We start from the raw sequence: 13,577 nt of genomic DNA, 5'->3' as shown, positions 1-13,577 counted from the left end.
CCCGAAAATTCTGGACCGGTCTACCTGGCGCAGTTTCCTAGTTCACACTTGGCCCAAGTGGAGTCATTCTGCTGGGCCCAACGCTGCCCTTCCCAGACTCCCCAAGCAGGCCAATGTCAGCAACTCTTGGGTTCCTGCCACGTGCTGGCCAGGAGCGGAGGCCTGTGTGCTCAGCCTCAGCCTGCCCATGGCCTGGCCACCTCCCCAGAGATGCAACACGTGTCTGTGTGGCATCTTAACAGTGGGTCGAGCTTAGTTCAGGCAGCTTCTCAGTTGGAACCCATCATCACGTGATGGGCCCTCTAGTTTGTCACTCACATGAGTCCTAGACAACGCCCCCTTGCCTTCTGGAGAGGCTTTGTTCCCTGGGCAGTGTCTGTAGTGTCCTGGGGAGACTGAGGGTGGGCATGCTGGAGGCTCTGACCTGCCTGTGGATTCCCCCCTTCTTGCAGGTAATGCCTGTCAGGACTGTGCAAAGAGGAAGCTGGAGGAGAATGGGGTGGAAGTTTCCAAAAGGCTGCGGCTGTCGGACACCGGTGGGTAGCCCCTTCTAGTTGGAAACATGTTGCAAACCCACCTGGTCTGCTTGGGTGTGGCTTGTGGGGCTTTGCTTTATATCCTTCATTTCCTGCTGGGAAGGATGATGACATGCCACGTCCCTGTCGCCTGCGGACTTGATGAATTTCCCCATCTAACCAGGCTCACAGGGAGCCCTGGTGCCATAGTGACTGTGTACTGGCTGATCACTGCAGGGTCTGCAGTTTGAATCACCAGGTGAGGCCTACTCCCCGAAATAGCCACACGGACCGTAAGTGCTTGGCTTCATGGAAGAAAAGTGCATGTGGAACCTGCATCTTAAGATGGTAGTGGTAGCCAGCGTACCGGTCAGCCCCACTCTGCCCTGCGGGCTGGCTGTGGGTCAGAATGGCTGTGAGGGCTTTGCTTTTTCCCAGTTCCAGAAACATGACCAGACCTCCTACACACAACGCACACCGCACACACACCTGCTTCCCCATGTCCAGTGGTGGCACTATCATGACTTAAGCCAACTTGATCGTAGAGAAACCATTTAAAGCATCTGTTTCTGAGCCCACCTCTGAACAGTAGCCACTCTCTCCCAGCTGGGCTGGGTGCCTTCAGCTCTCCTGCACCCAAGTCTCTGTCATGACAGTCAGCTGGTGTGTGTGTGGTGGGGGAGTGGCTGCCTCCCACTCCCTACCTTGCCTAAGTCAACTACCCAACAGGCGGGGATGTGGGGAGGGGCAGCTGGTCCAAAAAGTTCTGCCATAGCAGTGTTTACATGGAAATACCTTTTCTTGGGGATTCCCCAGGGTCCCTCCAAGGTCATGTCACATGGTCAGGGTCCAGTGTGTGTGTTTCTTGCTTTGTTCCGCATAGAGACCTTAGTGCTCTCCAGGTCCTCTGTTTCTTGAGCAGTGCTTAGGCTCCTCTTCTGGTCCAAAGACTAGTGTGGCCTCTTGCGTCTCACCTTCTTACCAAGCCCGCCCTCTTGCTGTCCCCAGGCTGCCTTGTCCTCGTGCCCCAAGGACCCTCAGACACTGTGAGAGGAACGTGCCACCGGCTGGTGCTCCTGCAAGTGTCTGTACCTGGCCCTTAGGCGCCGCTAGTAGTTGAACCTAGAATTCTTGGCCATTTCCCCTCCGGCTGCCACTGTCTGAGCAACCAGACTTCCTGGTGAAGAAGCTCTGGTGCTCACCGTGCCCTCGCTGACGTGCAGGAAGCCTGCCGCTCTCTTTTCTCCACACTGCTGGCAGCTTTCCCCGATGTCTGTGTAGAACCCCGGAGGGAGGCTGTGTCTAAGTGGAAGTCTTTTTCACGTCCTTGTTTCGTTATTTTCCTTCCACTTAGCCAGTGTGGAGCAGTCTCTTATCTATGTGGTTATCCCCAACTCTTCTCTTCCTGAGATTCATACTAATGGGGACCGTTGGCTTGATGTCTAACGTTCTGTACTTTTTCTCTAATGCCTTTTATCTAACTACATTAAAAAACAAAAACAGTTTTCTGCGAGGGTCTCTGTGTCCTACTCTTGGGGTAGATACTTCCCTTGGCTATCTGTCCCTGAGCTATCTCTTCTCTCAGCGTCTGTTCTTCACCTGTTATCATTCCACACCTGGGAGGCACCAGGAGCCTCTCCAGCCATCTGTGGCCTGGACGCTCTTCCTGAGGAGATTGGGAGAGGAATCTTCAGCTAAGGATGAGCAAACCACAGTAAACAAGTCACCAATCACCAGGGGATTTTGAGAACTCCAAAGTGTTTAACATACTGCTTATTTACTAAGCAATGGCATTAGGTAATTCCTTAGTGGGCATCTGTGAGCCCAGGCGCGTGGTGGAGTGGTTAATTGTTGACATGACAAAACGATAAGTTCAAACCCACTGGCGGAAGATATGGTCATCAGCTCTTGAAGGATGACAGCCTCAGGCCATACGGGTGCTCTCGGGCCCCCTCCCCCATTAGTTGGCACTGCCCCTCGGTTGTGGGCTTAGTGGTTCTTGACATGCTGAGACAAGAGCAGGCGCTGTTGCCGAGATTGGCTGTAGAATCAAGATTCTTAGGCATGCGCAGACAGCATGGTGTCAGAGCGAGCAGCTGAGGAGGCTGTGCTGTGGCTGAGAGGCCCATAGCCATCCTGCTGGCACCGGGGACGCCATCCCTCACTTATGCCTTGCAGGATGCAGATGTGTTTTGGGGCACGGCGCCTAGAACATAGTTCCCAAGTGGGTTTTGCTCACCACCGCCTTTTCAGAAGTAAAAAAAGATCAAGTGCCCCTTTCCCCCGGCACTTGTGTGCTGTAGCCCATCCTCCAGGAGACAGGGGTGGGGTCTCCTTTGCAGCTCTCTGGGGAGATGGTATCGCCAGATGTGGGAAGCCCTGCCTCTAGAGGGAGGTTTGTGCTTTGCCTGTTTGGGGACTGAGCAGACCTGCATCCTCCAAGTGTCCCCTTAGCATGGCTTTGCCTCTGGATATCTTCCGCCCATGGCTCCTTGGGTCTGGCCTCCCCAAGGTCTCTGGTGTCTCATCTTGGCTCCCGGTGGCTGTTGCTGTTGGTGACAAGGACCTTCTCCTTGGCTTCAGGCTGTGTGCCCGAAGCAGGCCTGGCCCAGGAGGCTCTGCAGGAAAGCAGTGGGCAGACCATCCCATGGTTTGTGTTGACCAAGCCAGTGTCCACTGCTAGCACATTCTTCTACACAGGCTGGTGGGCCTGGTCAAAGCCATACTCTCCCGTCTGTCCACTCAGGAATGGAGCCAGCATGCTGATTTGTGGGCCAAACCCTTCCTCATAATTAATTTTGTTCCTTTACTAAACAGTGCTTCTTTTTCCATGTTAGATGGGTTTTCAGAATCTGGTACACTCTCCCTAAGCTCAGTGGGTTCAGACTGAAGCTACTAACTGCAAGGTCAGTGGTTTGAATCCACCAGCCAGAGAGCGATGTAGTTTTTCTCCTGTAAAGAACGAACTGTCTTAGAAACGCACAGGGGCAGTTCTACTTGGTGTACAAGGCTACTGTGAGTCGGCAATGAGTACAAACATCAAACTGAACCCCCTCCGTTGGCTCAGGTGCAGTGTCCCTGTAGGATAGGAGAGCTGCCCATCGGGTTTTCCAGGCTGTCAGCTATAGGGAAGCAGGCTGCCAGACCATTTTCTGAGGAACAGCTGGTGGGTTTGAACTTTCCACCTCGTAGCTGAGCACTGAACCGCTGCGCCATCGGGGATCCTTTGTGTGTATACACACCCACTGTGAACACTTGAAGCCTTTCTGAAAAAGAAGTCCCATTGTGAATAGTCTTGTAAGAGCACTTTATCATCGTGTGTCCCTTTCTTTTGCTTAAACAGATGATGCTGGAGGGTCTTGAGATCTAAACCCAATAAAGCCTACAACCTGAGCACCAGCCTCTGTAGCCGCAATGCCACATGCGAGCGATGAGGACCGGCCAGAGAAGGCCACTCGGATCTCAGTTCTCCACCGTCACCTACCCCCCAAAAGAACACGTGAGGCTGAGGCTGGGTGAAGGCGCCCCCGCCTGTCTGCCTGCTGGCAGGGGTAACACACCACATCAGGTAGTTCTGTCAGGACCGTCGATGGGACCGGCTATCTCAGGGACCGGAACCTGGGCCAGCCCTCAACAATGAGGGGTGAGTGAAGACTGGCCTACCCAGCAACCCTGGTTGCCAAAGAGAAAATGAGAAACCAGACACTGACATTTTATCCCGTCTCTGCCAACAGTTGTCTCTGCGGAGGAAAGACTCGAAAGGCGTGTTTGTTGCATCGTTAAATAGTGAGGGGTGAGTGGGACCCACAGGCCCAGGAGCAGCTAGTGAGAGTGGTGGTTTAAGGACAATCAATGGAATGGGGTGGTTTCAGCTGCCTCTGTTCCAAAGACATTAGCGGGCCCCTTCACAGTGCAGTCCCGCCACCCTGGCCTCAGGGCAAAAAAGCAGCCTCAATTTGTCACTTAGTTGTAGTTAAAACTCCCAGTTTTCCGGTCTTTTGGGGTCAGTGCAGCCTTCCTGTCCTCAGCGCTTGGGGCCCAGCCGGGGCCCTAGTGAAGGGGCCGCGCAGAGAGAGGACAAAGGCCTGCAGAGGCTGCCAGCCCTTGATGGGACGTTTCTTGCCGAGACTGTGCCACTCCCCATCGATGGCATCGAAGCACTGCAGCACTGTTACACGTCACGGATCTTGAAGCTTCAGATGTCCCTCCTAAGAGCTGTTTCCTTCTGCAGCACAGACAGGCTATCATGCTGGTCCTGAATCGAGCGCTAACCTCGTTCGTGTGTGCATCTCTGTGGCTCTGAGCAGCGGTGTCAGCCAACAAGTTGTAGCTCGAGCTGCCACTCCCCTGGAAGGCCACGTCATCGATTAGCACATGTTTAAAATAAACTTCCTGTGGACCACTGAGGAAGTGCAGTTGGGCTGGGCATCCTCTGGAAGGCACTGTGGGTGTGGGCTGAGGGCCAGCTCTTGGCCCCTTCACCAGGCTGCAACCTACCCACTGCCGTTGTCCCTTACCACCCTTCTGGTGTGAGCAGGGTCTGTCCACTGTGTCCCTGTTTGCTCAAGCCAGAATGGGCTTTCCATCGTGCCTCCCCAGACCTAACGTCATTCTTGGGGTCTTTAAGAAGTTTGCTCACTTCTCTCCCTGATCCACATGCTTCTCTCCCTGATCCACATGTGCCCCGCAATGGCCACACATGCCTCGCGGGTCTCTCCCTTCCCAGCTCCTGCCTCAGCTGGGGTGAGAATCTGGGAACTCCTTCCACTTTCGCTGCCTGCTGCCACCAGCAGCCATGGGTCCTCTCAGGAGTGAGGTGCTTTGGGTAGTGTTGCAGCGCTGGCGAACTTCTTAATCATGTAACAGGTTCAGGTGGCTGTGGCTTTTACTAGGGTCCTGGTTGGTGTGTGTCACTGAGGTTTTGAGTGATATGTCTTGACTCCCCCGTTCCCCATGGGCCCCGTGCAGTGTGAGCAGAGCAGACTGGGCTGAGGCTCACCTGTGACTCTGGATCACCCGACTTGAGGGGTGGGTCTAAAGAAGCTGCTGGCAGCAATGATGGGACCACTCGATGGTGAGGTTGGCATTTTTCAAGCCAGACTGAAAACTAGTATGGGCCTGAATATATGAAGCATGCATGAACCAGTATGATGCCCAGGATGGCAATAATCCTAGGTCAGCGCCTGCCAGAAATGGGATCCTCCTCTTAGAAAAAAAGAGCAGCTTGTGTGTTGCATGGCAACCAGGCGTCTTGACTGGAAGAGTCTGAAACAGTGGCCCAAAGATGGCTGCTATCCCGCCCTGCTAGGAGTCTCAGTCCAGTCTGAGCAGTGATCCAGTCCCAAGCATCAGGCTCTCCTGCGGTCTCCTGTCCCATAATTGTCATTTGAGCACACCTACATTTTACAAATGTAAGCTTACTCCACTGTGCTGTGGTGGCCACTAGGGAACTGGTTTGAAGCCCTGCTTTCAGGAGCTGGAGGTGCAGGTGATGTCGTCCTCACTGGGGGCCAATACTAGACTCAGGAGAATCCAGTGATAATTTGAGATGCATAGCTTTTGTGACAATCTACGTTGGCCCCAAATACATTATTGTTACATGAAGCAGTGGTGAGTGTCGCAGGAAAGCAATCCCATCACTTCCAGAGGCTGCTCCTGGGCTAGCTCTCGGGCCCAACAAGGTCTAAGGAGAAGACTACCAGTGGTTATTGGTTCACTTAGAAATGGAAATGGAGTCCTTTAGAAAATTCTACATCTTTTCTACCCACAATATATTGAATAGAGATGTCATCTGTTATTTGAGAAAGCCTGTGGTTTTCCAGTTTCCTTAAATTATATTCAGAAAAATGTCGATAGCATGGGAACAGACCTTTTTCAGTTTGACCATTAAACTTGGTTTTGCTTCTCAAAAGTTGTCAACTGGAGACATTTGAAAATAGTAAATTTTTTAATTGATATTTTCAATATTGATAAACAGTTCCTCTGAAAGAATTTCCTATAAAACTTAACTTACTGCCCTGCCATGTAAAAACAAAAGACTTTCTCTTACAGATTATTTAAAGGCACCAGAGTTGGCACAACCCAAGTGAAGACAGGGCAGTTGAAAATCTTATGAATTTAAACGTTCAGCTGTGGTACAAAACTGCTAACTTCTTAAACTCATCCCAAGTGAACTCTCAGCGAAGCTCACTCCAGGAGAGAGGGTAATGGTGCCTTTCCAAGTGAGCCTGCTGCTGGGTGGAATGAAGGGTTGATTCCTGGTGCTGCAGAGCCGTTAGAACGTCAGCCTGGCCACCCGAGGACTGTCCTGTGGCACAGTGGCTCAAGAGGGCACATGCTCCTGATGGGACTCTCGGTGCCTCCTGCTGCTCTCATGGCCCTCAGTGTCTGGGTACTGAGAGAGGTCGAGGGTCAGGACCCGGCTGAACATGCAGTCCTCATGCTGAAAGGCAAAGAGGGCAGTAAGCACCAGCCCGTGTTCAGGGACTCTGGATTTGCACTGGTCTGAGGCCCACAGGCCATGCAGTGATCTCTGCCTGCAGGGGCTCCGTTTTTTTGGTGCTCTCTGGCCTAAGCCTCCATTTTCAGGATCCCTATTTCTTGGTGGGGGTCCCCTACCATCCTGGAAGGGTGTTAAGTCAATTTTCACTTGGACCTAAAGACACAGAAGGTAAACGGATTTTTACCTTAGCTTACAGGAGAATTCATGGAGTAAAACCTTACACTCAAGCAAACAAAGGGCTAGCACTGGTTGCTCAATGCTGTGAGCCCAGGGCCTCTTCTGGATGGCCAACGGGAGGAGGGCTCCCTCTCTCTGCTACTACAGGTCTTGGAAAGGAGCCCTGGTGGCAGAGTGGGCTACATGTGGAGCTGCTGACCATAAGGTCAGCAATTCAAACTCCCCAGTCGTTCTGCGGTAGAAAGATGAGGCTGGCTGTGTACTCCTGTGAAATCTGCAGCCTCTGAAACCCAAGGGGTTCTACTCAGAGTCGTTTATGAGTCAGAATGACCCAATGACCAGGGCTTAGCTGGCTGTAGGACTTGGAACTTCTAATGTCTTAGTTTTCCCCTTGGATACGTCTAAAAGCCACTCGGCCTCTTGGTATCTCTGCCACACACAATGTATCCGTTGCTGATGAAAACAGTGAACGAACAACCTGGGTCAGGTGGGTGTTAAGATATACTATTACTTTACAAAACAAGATGGTCACACTTGGTGGCTTCCCATCTTCAATTTGCTTGTTTCATTTAAAATGCCCTTACACCTCTACTGTCATGGAAAAACAATCTCCCAGACTCCAAACTCAGTGTCTTTCAATCAATTTCAACTCCTAGCAACCCTGCAGGACAGGGTAGAATTGTACCCCCTGTGGGTTTCGACATTGTAATTCTTTACAGAGCAGATGAGACTCGGCAGACAGCTGGTCCCATGGAACTGCTGGTGGGTTTAAACCACTGACTTTGTGGTTAGCAGTTCATTGCAAAGCCAACTATACCACCAGGGCTGCTAAAGAGTTAGTTTGGAATCTTATTTGAGTGAAAAGGCATTGCAATTTGTACCAAGTCTCACCATATGTTCCTGTTCCATGTGAATAACCCTCCCCCCCTTCCTCCCCAGCTTTTACCATTCTGGGCTAATTTGGTAACACTGTGATACACAACAAACACATGGCTGTCTCATCCACTTCCAGGTGTGCATTCAGTCCCCTCACTGCCAGACCCACCTGGGGCTTTTCATTGTGCCATCAGGAAGGGGGTGTAGTGGTGGGGGGGTGCCCTGTCTCCACCCTCTATTGGCTTACTTCTGGGTAGATGCCAATCAGGGCATCGGCTTTGGAGTAGAACTCCTCCTTCAGGGAGATGATGATCATTTGAAACTGCTCCTGGGTCTGTTCTTTGATGTAGTTGGACACCTGGGAAGAGACAAGCACCATTTCACCAGCTCAGATGGGGCCTGCCTCCCAGGCTCTGGCCTCTGTCCCTGCAGAAATGGAATGGCTCAGACGTTCCAAGGAGTATGAACCTCATTTAGAAACGGAGAGAAAACAGATGTTTTTTTTAAAATAAAATACAGCTCTGCTCTCAGAAGGCTATAGTGTGTACTTGGCGACCAGCCCATATAATGGGAAAATGTTTGAATACTCTGGGAGAGTGAAGATGAGCTGGAATTCAATATGCCGACCTTGTATTTTGCCAACTTGAAGACAGAGCTTAGGGGTTAAGGGCTGGGAATGGCAGCCATCTACCTTCATATACTCCCTAATGAAGTCACCAGCCAGCCTCTTCTGGGGGGGTTAACTTGGGTATTTAAAATGCTTTCAGTCATCGCCTTTTCCCCATGCCTGCCATCTGACCACTGTGATCCTCAAATTATGCGCACACTCAGAAAAGTCAAAAGCAGAAAGACTCACTTTGCTAATGTTCGTGTTGTCCAGGGCTGCGTCCACCTCATCTAACACAAAGAATGGAGCTGGCCGGAAGCTGGGGGGAAACGACAGTCAGTGAGTCAGCCACAACCTCTCGTCCCTTCACACTGGCCTGGTCTGGGCCAGCAGTCCTGAGCAGAAGGGACCCACCTGCTGTGGGGATTGCGGAGCCTGCTGTGCGGCTCCCTCCCTGACTTGGGTGGCTGTGCATCAGTTTGGCTCCCCACCAGTGCGTTCTGTTTGGCCTGCATGAGGCCACATCCCCTCCTCGGAATGCCTCACTTGACTTCTGGGGCTTGCCCTCCTTTGCCGGAGCCACTGCTCTGCCCAGGCCTCCTCTTGAACGTTCTACCTGCAGTACTCTCAGCTCTGTACAAAGACATCTCTCCAGGTGGCTGCCTTGTCATCTCTTCTGTCTGATTAAGCACAACCTGGGTCCCCAGGGTGGCCACCCAGGCTCCTGCCTCTAGTTATCGACTCTCTGGAACTCCCCATCTCACAGATCCAACTGCCCGCCCCAGTCCTGTTTGATGTCCAATCAGCTTTGCAAAACACCCCTCAGCTGACTAGGAGCCTCCCACCTGCTGGCTTTCTTCACCTCCAAGTCTGGTTAATTAAGCCATGCTCCTCCCTGGCTCCTCTTCCACACTCACCCATCTGGTACTGCCATCCCCCACGCGACAGGACCCCAGGCCTGTGCCCATCCCCACCTGCTCTCCAGCCTTACACATCAGGGCTCAGACACTCGCTGCTGCTCATGCTGGAATGTCCTTCCCCTGGCCAGCCACAGATCCACCCCCACCCCTCTGTACATTCATTCAGATCTTTGCTCAAATACCACCTTCGCTGCTAGGCCTGCTTCATCATTTCTTTCTGATGCTCTCAGTTCCCAAGTGTCCACACTGAAGAATTCTCTTACGGACACACCACATTGATGAACTGTCTTGCCCCAAATAAGGTGGGGGTTTGTCTGTTTTGTTCATGACCCAGCCCCAAATCCATCTGCATTAGCAGATGGTGGCTGATGCTCTGCGAAGACGAAGGCAGCCTAGGCTCCTGTTTGCACCTCTGTTCCTGGGAGCCTCTCCTCTGCGGGGAGACCGCTGGAGAAAGGCGTCTAGGTTTATCTTCCTGGTTGTGGACACAGAAGTAGCAGCAGCCACACCTAGAGCTACATTGAAGGCTTTGAATGTTGACAGTTTGTCATTGCCTTCCTTTTAGTGAGCTTTTTCTTCCTGAAGCTTTAGTGTACAAGCAGCTGCTGCTGTCATAGGTGAGATGAAGTCTGTTCTCGTTAGAAAAACTGCTTAACGTTCTTTACAGACTAACACATCTCTGAGTGTGGACCAGGAAAGTAGAACCTAATTTTCCTCTGCTTGGGTTTGATGGTGGTGTGGCAAACCTGGTGTCACGTCTGGGCAGCCAAAACATCGTCATCCTGCTTGAATATCAGTAGCTACTAACAACAAACAGACTCAGTCCTGTCAGCGGCCTCAGACGGCTGAAGTATGTGTGTCATGCCACCCTTGCTAGCTGTGGGCCATGACAAGTGCTCCCAGTTCTCTGTGAGCCCATCTATCTCTACCCGATGCCGCCTCAGCACCTTCCAGGCCTCACCTGTGCACAGCGAACAGCAGGGCCAGCGCCGCCACACACTTTTCTCCCCCCGACAGGTTGTCCATCGGCATGAACCGCTTGCCTGGGGCCACACAGTTGTAGCCAATTCCCTCCAAGTAAGGCTCTTCAGGGTTCTCTGGGCTGAGAAATGCCTGAAACACACAGGTCATAATTAGACAAATCAACTGGTGGGTTTCAACGTGGGACTGTGACAGAGTTTAATCATGACTGGTTAGGTTTTCCTCAGTGTCGATGAAAAGGTGTCATTACTGGTCAATCATGAATTTAAGTGTCCCTGTAATCAGACAAGTGGGTTGTGCACATGGGCGTGGAAGGGAGACATACCCGAGCCTGCTCACCAGACTGCCCAGCAGTCTCCCCTCACCCTCTCTCAGCCCAGTCGCCCAACTCCTAAAGCCTGTGCGGGGCCAGGTACTGTGGACCCAGTGATGAACCTGGCCCTCTAGGGCTGAGTGGGTTTATCCCAGTCTGACTGAAGAAAGTTCTTTCCACTAGACATGTTTTCACCCCTCACCACACAGGAAGAACCTGAGAGGACAGTCGCCTGGAAGTCTGCCTTTGTTCCGTGTTACGTGTTATATCCCCGTGAGCACCGGCAGAGGCACCATAATAGGAGGGGACAGTGGGTGCGGGAGAGGCCACCACTCAAGGATCTGGTCTCAATCCTGCCTTTCCTCCCCTTGGTGACCCCCACAGGCAGACCTGCATCATCCTCAGAGAGCAAGAGCAGACCCCTAAAATCATATGGCACCCGACAACAGGAGCTCCGAAGAAAGAGGGCCTGAAACCCACTCACAGTTCAGATGAAGGAGCCGCCCAGAGGGCCACATGACCTCACCCACCAGGCAGGGAGAGGAGTCTGGAGCCCCAGACCATCCTCAGGAACTGCGATGCCCTTCATGAGACACACACCAGGACACAGCCACCCACCAGGACATACATTCCCACACGTATTCAGGGTGAAAAGTACATACTTGGGCGCTGTTGTTTCTGCAGAGCTTCTTGTAGATTTGATCAATTGAAATAGACACGTGCTCAAAACACTGGTTGAAAAGATCGTATCTCCTCTTCTTCACCTGTTCAAACTCTTGCCTGCACATTCTGGCTTCCTTTCTGCTAGCCTCAAAAGCTGAGAGAGAAGCAATGCTTTATTTTTATGAACCCCGAAGACTTCTCTGATTTAAACTTGAAAGCATACATGGTTTTTAACACTACATTCTGTGTGGTGGTCGTGAGTAAATCTGCCTTCCATACACCTGGGCCATTACTCATTCCAAAAACATGGCCCTTATAGCCCATCAGCCTTTGCCCAGGGAGGGCCAACTTCTGATTAAGAGTGACACGTTCTGTCAGATAATGCCATCTGCCTAGGATTCTGGCTTGAAGAAACAGTTAAATATAATCTTTTCTAAAATAACCAGTAAATCTGTTAGGGGTGAAAGCTGAACAATTTTCCGAAAGGAAGCAATTGGTTCAGTATTAAAAGCCCACACTGGTCTGAGACAACAGGAGGGACAGGTAAGGAGAACAAAGGCAGCCTGGGGCCTGCTGGAAAGGGCAACAGTCGTGTTAACACAACAGCCAGAGCAGGGCTCACCGTCTGAGGACTCCTGGAACTTGTCTCGGATGCTTTCTAAGTTCTCCAGGGCTCTGAGGTTGGGGGCCGTCGTCTTCAGGAGAACATCTTCCTGGGAAGCAATCTGCTGCAGCATTAGTGTGCGCTGGGCCTCGACGTCCTTATCCGACCGTAGAGTCTGCCAGGGTGGAGAGCAGCAAAGTCAGGCCTCAGGAGTTGTGATGGGGCCCAGCCTTGCCCCTCTGAGCCCAGCAGAGGAGCAGCCTGCAGGGGTCATGCCTCAGGTGCCTGGTGCTGCCGCAACTGGAACACCAAGTGGCAGCTCTAACCACTAGGCTTCCACGGGTGAGGGCTCCAGCAGGGTGTCAGCCGGGTGGGAGGCTCACTCTGTCGGCTTTGGGGGAAAAGTCTTTGTCTCTCCAGCTTCTGCTTTCTGGATCTTTGGAGGGGCTCTATGTCTTGGCACCTTTCTTTCCCCATCTAGCTTTCCTAATCTCTTTTATATCTTAAGAGACTGGCCCAAGATACATCCTACAGTAGTCTTATGTCACTAACATGATAAAGACAGACCCCCGCCACACTCCCAAAATGGGATTATAACCCCATGGGATTTACCAGACACATTTTGGGGGACAGAATTCAAATCCACAACAGAAGCCAACACAACCTATCTGGGTTGAGCGTCGAGGGCAGTGTCTGCAACCGTAGGGGCTGTGTCACCACCTCAAGGCCTGGAGGAAGAGGCTGGGAGCTGATGGGAGATTCAAGGATCTGGATGGTGGGCTGCTTGTGCTTATTTATCACAGGCTTCTCAGATCCCCTAACACTCCTTGTGGAACCACAAGAAAGGAACAGCTTTTTAAAAAATCTGGACTGATGTCTGGACACAGACGCTCCTCTGTTGATACATGTTTAGCAGACGGTGAGAAAGCTGGGCCACACACGAACAACAGTCCTGATTTTCTGCTATTTCTTTTTTAAAAGTATCAGGAAACCTACTTAAAATAAGTAAATAGAACTTCTATTGTGTACAACTAACTCTGCAGTGTGAGGGGCTTCAAGCAGAGATGCGAAAACAGACTAGAAAGAAAATGGGACTGTTCCCACAAAAACTTTGAAACCGGTGTCTTTAAGTGCCCAGCATCCAGTGAGCTGGTTCTGAACGTCGGGGCCCCTCCGTCTCGGTACCTTTAGGCTCCCCGGCAGAGAGCTGTAGTCCACTTCCAGGGCTTCCTCCCTGTCATATATGTCAGTTGTTGCCTGGGTGCTGCTTGGTTCCCCTCCCAGCTGGAAAATAAAAATACTTTTCTTGTTAAGGAGCTGTGGTGGTGTAGTGGTTATTGTTGGGCTACTAACTGCAAGGGCAGCAGCTTGAAACCACCAGCTGGCTCCCCCGGCTTTCTACTCTCATAGGGTTACAGT

General features: G+C 51.8%; 2 protein-coding genes across 3 annotated transcripts in view; one reads left to right on the top strand and one right to left on the bottom strand.

Annotated features, from left to right (window-relative positions):
- FAM118A (family with sequence similarity 118 member A) overlaps positions 1 to 6,426 on the top strand; it is a 30,559-nt gene extending 24,133 nt beyond the window's left edge. For both annotated transcript variants that reach the window (XM_045290167.1, XM_004700224.2), the window contains exons 8-9: positions 453 to 536; positions 3,859 to 6,426. In XM_045290167.1, coding sequence (XP_045146102.1) covers positions 453 to 536; positions 3,859 to 3,878 — 104 coding nt within the window. In that variant the 3' untranslated portion in view covers positions 3,879 to 6,426. The remainder of the gene's footprint in view (positions 1 to 452; positions 537 to 3,858) is intronic.
- A 23-nt stretch (positions 6,427 to 6,449) lies between these two features.
- SMC1B (structural maintenance of chromosomes 1B) overlaps positions 6,450 to 13,577 on the bottom strand; it is a 54,124-nt gene continuing 46,996 nt past the window's right edge. The window contains exons 19-25 of the mRNA XM_045290168.1: positions 13,344 to 13,442; positions 12,177 to 12,333; positions 11,554 to 11,708; positions 10,559 to 10,710; positions 8,927 to 8,996; positions 8,318 to 8,428; positions 6,450 to 6,957 (exon numbers count right to left, since the gene is read on the bottom strand). Of these exons, the coding sequence (XP_045146103.1) occupies positions 6,838 to 6,957; positions 8,318 to 8,428; positions 8,927 to 8,996; positions 10,559 to 10,710; positions 11,554 to 11,708; positions 12,177 to 12,333; positions 13,344 to 13,442 (864 nt within the window). The 3' untranslated portion in view covers positions 6,450 to 6,837. The remainder of the gene's footprint in view (positions 6,958 to 8,317; positions 8,429 to 8,926; positions 8,997 to 10,558; positions 10,711 to 11,553; positions 11,709 to 12,176; positions 12,334 to 13,343; positions 13,443 to 13,577) is intronic.

Source organism: Echinops telfairi, unplaced genomic scaffold (assembly GCF_000313985.2).
Source record: "Echinops telfairi isolate 266 unplaced genomic scaffold, ASM31398v2 ScPeMD7_2;HRSCAF=8, whole genome shotgun sequence".
NCBI classification, from domain to species: Eukaryota; Metazoa; Chordata; class Mammalia; order Afrosoricida; family Tenrecidae; genus Echinops; species Echinops telfairi.
Note: the sequence above shows the minus strand (reverse complement) of the source record. Positions and strands in the feature narration are given on the sequence as shown.